We start from the raw sequence: 12,284 nt of genomic DNA on the forward strand, positions 1-12,284 counted from the left end.
TCAGTTCTGAATTCTGATGACGCAGCAGGAGTGAGAGGGTACTGTCGCAGGCAGGCGTTATCTGAAAATTACAGTTGCTGGCTTCACACTTCACCTTCACACGGGCTTGTCCCCCGCAGCCGCAGGGGTCACGGCATGGGGATCGTCACAGTCACGGCCATCGTCCCCCCATCCCCAGCACGGCCACTGGAACATCATCACCTGCTATTCTGCTGGATAAAACCAGACAGCCCTCAGGCCACCATCGAGATTGATGTCCGAGCTGGGCATGGGCATCATCACCTTGTGCTTGTGGGCAGCTCCTGTCACAGCCTGCCTCAGCCTTGCAGAAACGTTATTTTTTTGGAAATAAAACAGAAACGTTTTTGAGCACTGCACTGGGCATGCATGTCTTTCCCAACCCCACGGTCCATGACTTTGCTTTGACGACATTGCTCTCTCCTCTCTCTGTCACAGCAGAGGCATTCGGAGTTTAGGAGCCACAAGCGATAGTTGAAACAACTTTAATGTTTTCGCTCAAAATTCAACATACCCTTGCTTCTGAACAGGGGGAAAATGGACTTCCGGGCAGGAACCTTTACAACAAAACAGTGTGTAAAATGCTGGGCACAAGTTTGTAACTTCTTATGGCAATTTTCTTTTTTTATCGAACGCCAACTTCCTAGGCAGAGATGGCACCAAGATGCGGAGGATCTGAAAGAAAAGAGACATGACGATGCAGGAGAGTAAAAGGCCAAGATCTGGACATGGCCCCAGCTTTAAACAGCAATGGCCATGAGTCCCCATGCTCCCATACCCAGGCCGGTCCCTAGAGTTAGGAAACCCATCAGAGACCCAACTGCACCATCCCTATCCAGAAAGGCCTGCACAAAGGTCCCCCACAGCCACCTGACCGTGTCCACCACGAAGCAATGGGCAATGCCGTCTCCAGCACACAGAAATGGAAGCATCAACTATGCACAGTTCATCATAAAGGCAGGCTATGATGTGAATGGTGATGGCATGTGAACAAATGAAATGAATCCAATATGTGCACCCCCCGAACTGAATTTTCCTATCCAACAGTGAGCTCTACCTCCCCACTCGCCTTGTGGATCATCTCGGATCAGGGCAAGGGGACTTGGAATGGCCAAAAATATGTTCATCCATCCACTATATATATTTACGAAGGACCCCAAAGGGAGCCCAAGCAAAGAAAAGAAACAACATCAAGGCATTGCAATTGCTGCCCAAACCCCACTCGTTGTGCAAAGTTTGGTTCGTGAGGCGATCCATCTTCACCGGGCCTCCACAATGTGCCAACGCTGTCAAGATCTTGCAGGACCACTGGACTACATACAATTTCTGGTCCACAAGCAATTCAGCACAAGCACCCAACCATGTGACTCTTTGTACTGTAATCATAATCTGGACGAGCGTCAACTTCAGCCAACCAAGCTTCTAGAGGCATAAAAGTTTTGCAATGGACTTCTCAGCTGCCGTCCCTGGGATATCCACGGATCAAGCAATAGTGAAAAGATGCATGCCTTGTACCGTGTCACACTTGCACAGGCAAACCATAATTCTGGAATGACCTGATGTGGCCATCCCAACCTGCAGTGACTATGACCTGACCCCAAGCATGAGAGGCCGCACTCTGGCAAGAAGTCTTCAAGAACTTGTACTGAGATTTACGCAAGGTAGATGATGGTGTCACTGAATTGGATGGTAGCTGCTCTTCAGGCCATGTCGCTGTTCCCCTTGGCACCGACTCCGCAAAGAATGCGCTGCTCAGAGTGAAATTACCAGATGGCAATTGATACAAGTTATCACCTCCAAGCGAATCTTCAGCATGGCAGTGTGACGTAGAGTCTTGCAAGTTGCGAAACTCATCAGATACCTCTTGCCGCGAAGAAGGGATGTTGCAAGCCAGAGAAATGGAACTCTTTGCAGGTGAGGCGTTCCATGGTATTGCAACAGACACGTCGTTGCAGAAGAAGCGCTCATATGACCATATGGTCTTCACACGGCTTGTGATTGGGGCGATTTGGTTTGCATAATTCCACATATAGATACTGGAGTCGTCACTAGCAGAAATAATGTGATCTCCATCTGGTGTGAATGATGCAGCAACTTGACTTGAACTTCGCAACCCTGGTATCGAAAAAAGAAAGGCATGTTTAACTTAAGGGCAAGGGGTCAACAATGAAACACTTCCAGAAGTAATCTAACAAGAGGCGTTAGTACCTTTGTAGTTAGAAACTACATGAACCCCATCGAGAATGCGGACTTGTGAGTCACCAGATGTCACCATCAGTTTCTTTGGATCAGATGGGCAATACTGTTCATGCAAGTGATGAAAAAAGGCTATATAAGAATCGATGGCCATCCTAAAGATACTCTGAATATTCAATATAAAAAAAAATAAAGTGTGCAGGGGTGCACAAGATCGGTAGCTCCATACCTGGAAACCAATTATTCTTTTAAGTGGAGATTTCTTTCTGCCATGCAGGGGGACTTGGGATTCCAGCTCTAGATGATTTTCTGAATAATACATGGACAATGAATTAGAAATTATGCTTCATGCTTTGATTAACATCATACTTCAGCACATTAAACAAATGGCAGCTAAGGAAATTATGATTCCTGTACTCAGCTCTTTGCAATGATGCCTTTCTTAAGGCTTCAAAACAAGTTTTACTATTTTGCAAATTTCCTAATCAGTAACTTACTGGTATAATAACTTACACACTAAATCTTAATGGTAACAGAAAGGAAGCCAACATAAAGTGCTCTTTGGTTGTGACTGTTAAGGGAGCTAAATGTTATAGGCTTAGCTTTTCACCTATGAGTAGCACATTCAACGTAATGCCTAAAGCGGTTATATCATGAAGGTAACTGGAACATTGATGCTGCAGGACATTGGGTTTTGTACGCATAGACAGATCTGAGACAACATATGTAGCAGCCAGAGGTTAGCAATAGTCCAACCGTCACTATTCTCATATCAAGGACGGAACATGATATTACCATCATTGGCAAACTGCATATGCATCTATGATGTCCAAATGAAAGAAGACGATATTGACATATTAACAAACAAATACTGTTGTTGTTTGAAGCTACTTCTCTACAGACATTAGTTTACCAATAATCAGAAAGTGCACAAACATCAAAGAGTATCATGAACAGAATAACTAATGATTACCTGATACGTCATAGTAACGGCAGTTCCCTGTTAATGTCCCAACCACTGCACCCTGAATGAAACCAGCACAAGTATGAACTATTAACTTCCAGGTGCATAAGACAATCACTTGGTAAAATTTGATTATTGCAATGATATTTGAACAAACCTTTCCATCAGGGCGGTAACAAACTGCAGTGACTATCTCTTTGCTGTCAGCCCAGTCCACAACTTGGCATCTTGGAACATCCCAAATACGCACCATCCCATCAATACAACCACTGATGAAATAATCGTCATTTGTAGGTTTAAACTGGATGCATGTCACTGCATAATAGAAATATCCAAAATGTCAGCATGGGGTGCTAAAGAGCCAGGCAGTGTAATCCAGCAGTTACAGGGAAGGGAAGATAGTTTACCATAGTTATTGTGGGAGAAAACCTTCAGACAACTATTGCACCCAACCTTCCACAATCGAACAGTTTTGTCCATGGACGCAGAAAGCAATTCCTGCATAAAGCAAGTAAAAGTTATATGACCAAAACAGCCATGGGTGCATAGAAACACTGTTTAACTTCAACTCACCCTATTCTTTGACCATGAAAGATCCAAGATGACATCATCATGCCCATGGAATTCATGCACAGGATCCTCAGATAGCGCAAAGGTTCGGTGAGGAATCAGAACACAGGCTGGATCTGCAGCCCCCTTTGAACTCTTGCTATGCTTGCTCTTACCCCCTTCGCAGGAACTGATGGGAGCCAATTCTGAGTTTTCGTTGACTGTGAAGAACACACATGAAGGATCATCCTCAACAAAATCACGGTCATCAGGCCTCTCGCCTTCCACGACCCGCCACACACGAACAACACCGTCCTCACCTCCAGTAGCGAGATACTGGCCATCAGGGCTAAACTTCATGGTCACAATAGCACCTTCATGTGCCTTGATGACTTGGCCCTTGTACACTGCAGATAATTCCTTTGACCGCTTCTTGTATGGTCTCACCTTGACCCTATCAACCTTCCCAGAGCAGCTCCGGCAAGAACTGGAGGATGTTGAATTGATCTCATCATCTTCCTCTGCATCGACAACACAAGCACCAATGCCCAGCCTCCGCAGCCATCCAAGCCTTCTCCTCCACTTTCTCCTCATCAGAGTCTTCTCCGGGGTGGAAGGTTCATCTGAATCATCCACCCTCCGCATCAGCTCACGGATGAAAGGTGATGAGCCAAAGGTCTGCTCGAATTCTGCTGCAGTTACTGTCCGGTTGGACCGCCTCTCCCTAAGGCTCCGGAAGCTCCCATCCTTGCCCATCTCGTCGACCACAAACACTGTGCCATCGTCCAGGTTCTTGAAGACGCACTCCAACTCCTCCGTGCCAGCGCCATCGTCACCGGATGCTGTCGGCTCCCCTCCCCTACACGCAAAGGTAGGGGCGGCTGAGAACAAGTCGGCACTGGGGCTGGCCGGTAGGATCTCTTCGGTGGCCTCAAGCCTCGAGCACGGCTCCTCGTCCGCCCGGGCGCCGTGGGAGCTCGGATCCAAGAGGCCCATGGACTTGGCGAACCTCTGGCGGCGCTCCTGGACGCTGCACGGGTCCCTGACCCAGACCTCGAGCAGCGACTCGTCAAAGAGGCACCCGTCGTCGCGACGACCGGAACTCGCCGGCGACGAGACGGACGCCGGCGACAGGACCTCCCTCGAGTCAAAGAACTCCTCTTGCTCTTCCCCGGCACCCAAGAAGCGCGCCATGGACACGGACTCGCACCGGGCTGCAAGAAGAGAGCTCGACGAAATCACCACGCTGATCTCCGGGGGCCCAAGAACTCGAGGCAGCGCTCCGGCTGCATCAAGGAGGAGAACTCGCCGGCGACGGCTGCAAGCGAAGGGTACGGGCGGATCTCGCGGTTCTTGGATCTCGGGAGAGTCGCGCGTGCTTCCCCTTATGGCGCGCGCCCACTGCGGCTGGCGTCCTGCCTGCCTCTCCGATCCTTGGCTCTTCTCTCTCTCCGCTTGGGGATGGATGATGATGTACCAGTTGGGTTTCGGGGGTTCTCGCAACTCTCAAGAAGGGAACCAACCAACAACAACCAAAAGCTAATGAGTGGAGAAGAGTAATAAAAAGCAGAGGACGACGAGGGAGACGGAGGAGAGAGAGCGCGCGATGGGCGATGGTGGGATGGATGGGGACCGTGATCTCTGGGATCGGTTGGGAACAGGAGGATTTGGAGGGAGGCAGGAGGCTCGCCACGCCAGGGAGGGGAGGGGACGGATCGGAGTCGGAGGCGGCAAAGCCGCGACGAGGGCCAAACAATAGGACTGAAAGTGCTCGCTCGCCTTTTTATTTGTCCATTTTGACTCGCTACACGCACGGCACGGTATATCGTTCATTTACTTTCTTGGCAGAATTTTGCTCGAAAAATTGTCCAGATCGGGAGCAGCTGGTTATCATAATCGCAGCAACAATATAATGTCACGTTATTGTTCTAAATCGGATTGTAGTCTTTTTACTAAGATCATGATCACTAAAAACGCATGTTCAAATCATAGAATCAGATCCCTCAATTAAGATCGTAAAAGCATGCAGTCGTAATTTCAACATTCATGTACATAACTTGGTTAATACTACATGACTCCAGTGGTGGTTTTAGCTAAAAAAAAAATGGATGCTGTATACACAATAGAATCGTAATTTCCAACAACCACGTACAGAAAGGTATATTTTCTCAGTAAAACCCCAGAGAAGTCTCACGCGCGATCTCTGGTCTTTCGTGTGTCATTTTCGCTGACCACGGACCAGGTTTCAACTGGGCTTGTTGGTGGTGATTTCTAGGATGGCTGCAATTCTGCGGTTGAAACGTATTCTCCTCCACCTCTGTCTCAATTTAATGAGCTTTCTGTCATTGTTTATTTCAGAAAGCGATATAATTGGTGTGCTGTTTGAAGCATTGCATGATGCATGTGTAATCTAATATTTCAGTGGTGGAGACAAATTAGCTCGGTTGAGTGGGGATTTTCAGATGGAAAGCTTGGAATGTCCAGCATCGCAATTATTAATACCCAATTTAATTGATCTGACTAGTAGCTAGCTGCTCATGTTAGGACGGGCCCCATCAAATTATCAGTACGTCATCTTTGAGCAGAATTATTGGCACATCCTTGAACCTGAGTCCTCCATTTCTGCAGCTGCATGCACACTTCATGGCAATGGATTTAATTTGTTATATATCTATATATCCCTGTACGATTTAATTTATTATATATTGATCAATCCCATAATATTGAATCTGATGCCTCCCATCCAAAACAGCATATGCTGCCGCATGTTTGTTTGTTGTAGCAGGACACCTCAACTTTTCTTTAGTGAAGCAAACTGTCTTTGATTTGTTTGAGCCGATAAAGTAAAATTCGAACCCCATGATCCGAAAACATAAATAAATGCAAATGTGGAACCACAACAAATTAATTTGGGGAAAAAAACACAACAGACTGAGCCGGTTCCTGTCTCTGTTGCAAATAGAAACCCACAGCAAAAATGGTGCCGGGATAGCCTTGGAGGCGTCGACACTTGTGCAGTTGAACTCGCACTCGTTTCGGCCAGGCAGGTGGCAACTGGTCCAAGTCAATGGAGGCGGTGGCATGTCCATTTTAGAATTATACTCTCCACATGCCTAACCTTTCACTGCAATGTGTGTACGTCATCTGGATCCTCTGTGGTGCAATACCTGATGCTCCACAGTGCACGTATATGACATGTACAGCCAACCATGCACGAAGCTCACACGAGTCTAGTCTATATACATTTACTTTAAATGTATTATTTAGAATTTTTAGATCATTACATCTTGATCGATTACATCTTAAATGTATTATTTAGATTTGATTCCTAATTATACACGTACGCCTCTAATAATTTTGGAGCCATTATTAGTGCTGCTACTTGCATTTGTTCATTTTTTTTTAAAGATAATGGCATTTGCTGTTGCATGCACTCCGATAAAACAAGACTTGCTGTCTGTTTCCAGGTTGACACGCAGATGAACGCAGCTGTTGTTTTAGTTTTTATAGTCTATATATCTCTCCAACGGCATCTGCGCAACCAGTGGTTGCTGATCAGATCAGTAGAGGTTGCACGCGATCTTTGTTAGCTGTTGGTAATTGAAATGAAATCTAGCCTGTGTATATGCTAATTGGTAGTACTAATCTTGAGCCTAATCTTGCTGCTGGTGTGCGTTATTGTTAGTCGGTAAGGGACACTGTCAGTTGCTCTCTTTCTTTAATTTCACAGGAGGCCGTTGAGATAGCGAGGCCTCCTGTTAGTAGTTAGGTAGAGTGTTAGGAGGGACACTGGTTTTGATGATAGAGTTGATTAGGCAGCTTAACTCTGACTGATTAATATCATAATCTACGGGTAAGCAAAGCAGGGTGATTATGGCCGTTAAGACAGCTGATCAAACAAGAAAGCTGATGAAAATTCTATTTTATTTGCTTAAGCAGTCAAGTTGGTGGTGAGCGAGACGTGCCACTACTCTTTTGGGTGCAGGTTATTTTCCATCATATCCTTCCTACATACGACTAATCAAATACAGATAATTTAAGTCATGAAGTGGCAGTAACAATATAATCTAGAGCAGGAATTGAAGTACCTCCAGCCCCGCCGGAGCTCGGTGGCCCGCCACGAGCTGGTGCTCCTCGCCGGGGTCGCGCTCCTTGACCGCCCCGGTGAGAGGAAGATGGCTGCGTCGCAGTCGGGGGCGGTCTGCTCTGGCGCGTTCCACAGCGTACAATAGGCTGATGTGGTAGTGCGCGTCCGCGTCGGCCAGACTCACCGCGTGGTGCCGTGCGTGCCTTTGGTGGAGGAAGGAGTCACCGGTCAGCGGCTGGCGATCGCTCTCGCTGTGGCCTGGGCCGGGGCGGTGGTGCCTTGTAGCTGCTGCCTGCTATCTACGTGTTGGTAGGCCACCAATTATCTATCTACCTGCCTATAGTATACGGATCGGAGCTGATCCATCGATCCCAGCGCTGCTGCTGGTGGTGGTGCTGTCTCACCCATCCCAGCAGGCACAACCGAGCCAAGCATTCACCATCCATCCATCCATCTATCCATGGAAAGAAGAAGCAACCACGCGACTCAATCGCTTGTTCGATCCGCGCCCGTGCGACACGACCTTTCATGTGGTCACGTCCGCTACACATCACGCGCGCGCCATCGTCGACGCCCTAGCTAGCTATAGCTAGCCTTTACCGTACGTACGTGTTGGTCCACGAGACCACAAACTCGTTGCATCACCGTCACATTTTCTTAAGTAAGCTAGTAACCATCTGGTGCTTTGCGCTGCTTTAGACGTATCATATATGGAGGAGAGCAATGCTTGCTAGCTGGAGGAGCTGGAGATTCTTCTTCTCAATTCGTGTCTTTCCGGCCTTACCTCTTTTAGCTTTTTCCCTGATGAGGCGATCGATGAACGTGCATGCTACCTGCCTGGATGAAAGACGACCACTGATTGAATGGAAAGTAGTAGAACAAGACGAGTTAGGGGTCAAATGGCACTGTTAGTCCTATACTCCCTACTCCTATACATGTAGGTTCTATTGATTCGCCTGCTGCTTTATGTGCGATCTCTCTCGGCCGGTCGCTTTTAAGCACCAACACTATACACAACAGTGCTGCCTAAGCTCTCTACCATATCTTCATCATCATCAGCTAGCTACCGTACCACATCACACGCGTTTACATCATGCAAGATCGTCGAGCGATTGCGATATGGTCGTTGGAAAGGCGTTGTTGCAGTGTGAAACCACTGGTCTTCTTTGGAAGGTCATTCCCGGTAGTCAGGCTTTCAGCTTTGACAAAACAAATCAGCAATAATCAAATGTGTAATGAAGACAGTCCCCAGGATTAGAGCTGAGGGATCCGACGACCAAGGATATATATAGTATCAATGGTAGCTATAGCTATTAGCTAGTAGCACGCAGCAGCTACGACCGGATCCATTATTGAACAGTCTCGCTCCCTGATAGACTGCGTTGACTCGATCCGCGTGGCTGATAGATGAAACATTCGTTCTAAATTTGGACAAAGATTCAGTTTGTCCAGCCTTCATCATCTACCTGCTACAATTTCGTATTCCATCTGCTTCGATGCATAGCTGATGCCCAAGAAACTTCCTGCGCCCCTACCTAGTTCGTTGGGTAGCTAGGTCTCTTTCTCTTGTGTTGTCACATTGTATTGTCACAATAGGAAGAACATGATGATCTGCTAGATGATCTTTCTTTAAGCACGACTTTCCAAATTAGACTGTTATTCCACCTCATAGGTCTCCCTTTCCTTTCCCACCGGAAGTTTCTCAGGGAATCAGTCGACCATTCTGCCAAAATTAATTAAAACAACCGATTTTCGAGCAAATATGTCTCCCTTCTTAGTTCTTTCTCCCATGCATTTTTCCAAAGTTGAATAAGTATATAGCTTTGCTACTGCGCATCCACAATATACAGAAGATACTTTTCATTACAGTTGCTACACATGCATACCTGGGCTGCAATAATGTTTATTATTACTGCAACTAACATGCATGTTGACAGCGGCTGAGATTGATCTTGATAGCAAATAATTAAATTATAACGAGTAGTACTAAGAAAAATCAAATCAACAGCTTGAAGCATACTCTAGCTGAAAGGAAAAAAAAGAATAGCTAAGTAGACCTTTTTGCATTAAACTTCCATGTGCCATCATGCATGCATTTTCTGATGATTAATTGTAGAACGTACACTATCAGTACTAGCTGGCTAGTATACTTGTCCTCCCCTAAACGGCAAATAGAATTCCACTGACATTCTCCACTTCTTCCCTACTACCTCCATCCCAAAAAGCAAGTCATTTCGTAATTCAAAATCTACCCCAAAATAAGTCATCATACTCAATTTGGCATATGTACATATGGACGTGGACATGCATCGGTCAATTAGTACCAAAGTCAATTAGTACCAAATATGAGCAATCGAGGTCATTTTATCTCTTATTAATCTGTCCAAAAATTCTTAGGATGACTTTTTTTTTGATAGAGTAAGTATGTGAAAACAGTTCCTCAATTCATTACCGCGCTGTGTAATAATCTTTTCACATCCTGATACTGGTGGAGTAAACCAGAGGACACGGACACGGTCTGTGTCGTGTACTTGTACAACTAAGGAGCGAGGGAGCTAGGGTAAAAACATGTGGTCTCGGTTATCGCCGGCAACCACGTTTCTAATGAGGTGGGTCTTGGTACTCCTTGTCTACAAAATTATCCCCTAGCTCACGGAGCAATCTAGCTATTTTTTTTTCAAGTTAAACCAGTAGTGTCCTGCGCTCTAATCAAGGTTCTGCTAGCAGTGTGCTTAACGAGAGTGAGATAATTAAACAAGTTAAGCAAGAAACCAAGTGTGATGTGATGTAACATGGCACCTTCCTCGATCAATGGAACTAACAGCCTGATTAAGTTAAAGAAAAGAAAGAAATTAATTAGTAGGCGGAAACACAAGTACAGCGTTGTCGTCATTAGCTTTGGCTCCCAGTGCAGGTGCTGCTGCCTTCCTGCCTTGTTAACACCAATAACTCGAGCACCTTTCGGTTCCACCGTGCTAAAAAAAGTTGCTTAGCTAGCCAGGTTTCCCTGCTGCTAATCATGGCCACCACATGTGACCAGCGCTGCTAATCACATGCGTTAAGGTTTCCCTGCCTGCGCCCCTCCGCCTTGTTTATTAGGAGCGAGGGGAATCAACTCGCTGATGGGCTTGCGATTCTACGCGGAATTGATCGAGGAGAGCTAGCCAGCTAGCTTTCGCGGCATCTGGAATTTACAATTCATGCCGGGTTATCGCCGCGGCGGCCGGCCGCCTAGTACGGCTTCCTCCCTCCTGCATCTGCGTGCATGTGAGGTGCTGCAGGCTAATTACTGCATCTCCTGGCTGAGGCTTTGCAGGCTAGATACAGTTGCGACTGTTCACTGCTCGCATGTGCTTCTCATCAAGCTCTTGCTCTTCGGCCCACGCATGGCAGTAGAGAGCTGAGCTAGACGACGACGACGGATTAGCGCACGCGCCTCCAAATTCAGCCGCATGCCAGCAGCATCAGCTGCGTGTTTGTGAGCTCTGCTTCCGGGTTTCCATTTCCTCATCAGCTCAAGTTGCAGGGAGAGGGCAGATTCAATCTTCACCAGTATGTGTGCGTCCTTGATCTGTGGCTCCTGTACATGCATGGAGAAGTAAGCATGCACAATCTTCAGCACTGTGCCAAACCTGCCATTACAGGCTTCCTTTTGATGAGCTTCTCTACTACTGTCCATCAATTCGTATATAATGCAAAATGCGAGCTTGGCAAGGTGCCGGTGGATTATTGGTACCACCATATCAATCAAGGTACCTCATGTTACTTTCTGGCATCACACGCTCACACACGTACGGTGGATCTTTGTTGTAGGACAGGTGTTAGCACAATGCAAATGCTCTTCGCCCTTTACACTCAACCACTACTTATAGTATATAGCTGCCATGCATCCATCCACCCTTTGATTGAAAGGGATCTCGAGACCATCATCATCGTCTTGAGCAGATATATAGTAGCCAGCCAGAGGTACGTGCACAGTGAGGCTGGATCGGTGCAGCGACGTAGCCCTTTTCAGGTGTCACCAATTCTTTAGCCCGGCCGTGTGTGGCCAAAGTTTCGGCACATGTTGCCGCGGATACTGTCCACTAGATACTACACCAGATCAATCATGCAGGCCAGGAGCTGGAAGAACAAAGACGAGAGGGGGAACGTGCACGCCCAAGTTGTACGTTCCCGCTGCGTGTTTGCTTGCTCTATAAACTGATGCCGCCAACAGGGGAGAGGTGGTTGCCGCCATGCGTGCCTTATTGAGATGCGTCTCCGTGGCTTGGTTTAGTTTGGAATCTTGCTGGTGTTGGAGAAGAAGACGCGAGGAGAGAGAAGTGGTCGTCGATCACTCGAGCTAGTAGTAGCTGTAGGTAGTAGCTTGTAGGCCGGTGACTGCATCTTTCAAACTTTGGTCGCTGGGGAATCAATTACGTCTCAACAGTCAACACCTAGAGAATGTGCTGTGCCCGTACAAGAATAATC

General features: G+C 46.9%; 1 protein-coding gene across 1 annotated transcript; it reads right to left on the reverse strand.

Moving 5' to 3' along the window:
- Positions 1 to 941: 941 nt before the first annotated feature.
- Positions 942 to 5,462, reverse strand: LOC101772029 (WD repeat-containing protein 44). The gene is made up of 7 exons (XM_004985938.4): positions 3,752 to 5,462; positions 3,586 to 3,676; positions 3,336 to 3,493; positions 3,188 to 3,239; positions 2,444 to 2,523; positions 2,227 to 2,320; positions 942 to 2,133 (listed from the first exon to the last, which is right to left on the reverse strand). Exons 1-7 carry the CDS (start codon positions 4,919 to 4,921, stop codon positions 1,538 to 1,540), a joined length of 2,241 nt encoding a protein of 746 aa, XP_004985995.1. The 5' UTR covers positions 4,922 to 5,462; the 3' UTR covers positions 942 to 1,537.
- Between the last annotated feature and the right edge of the window lie 6,822 nt (positions 5,463 to 12,284).

The sequence above is a fragment of the Setaria italica genome, chromosome IX, assembly GCF_000263155.2.
Source record: "Setaria italica strain Yugu1 chromosome IX, Setaria_italica_v2.0, whole genome shotgun sequence".
In the NCBI taxonomy this organism is placed as follows: domain Eukaryota; kingdom Viridiplantae; phylum Streptophyta; class Magnoliopsida; order Poales; family Poaceae; genus Setaria; species Setaria italica.

Bases quoted from the DNA above. Each gene is read 5' to 3' on its own strand.
- LOC101772029 (XM_004985938.4), bottom strand. From the start codon at position 4,921: ATGGCGCGCTTCTTGGGTGCCGGGGAAGAGCAAGAGGAGTTCTTTGAC. The intron at 3,240-3,335 runs GTTTGTTCAAAT...GGTTTCATTCAG, and splicing joins GTTACCGCCCTGATGGAAAG to GGTGCAGTGGTTGGGACATT. The intron at 2,524-3,187 runs GTAATCATTAGT...TGTATTATTCAG, and splicing joins CCGTTACTATGACGTATCAG to AAAATCATCTAGAGCTGGAA.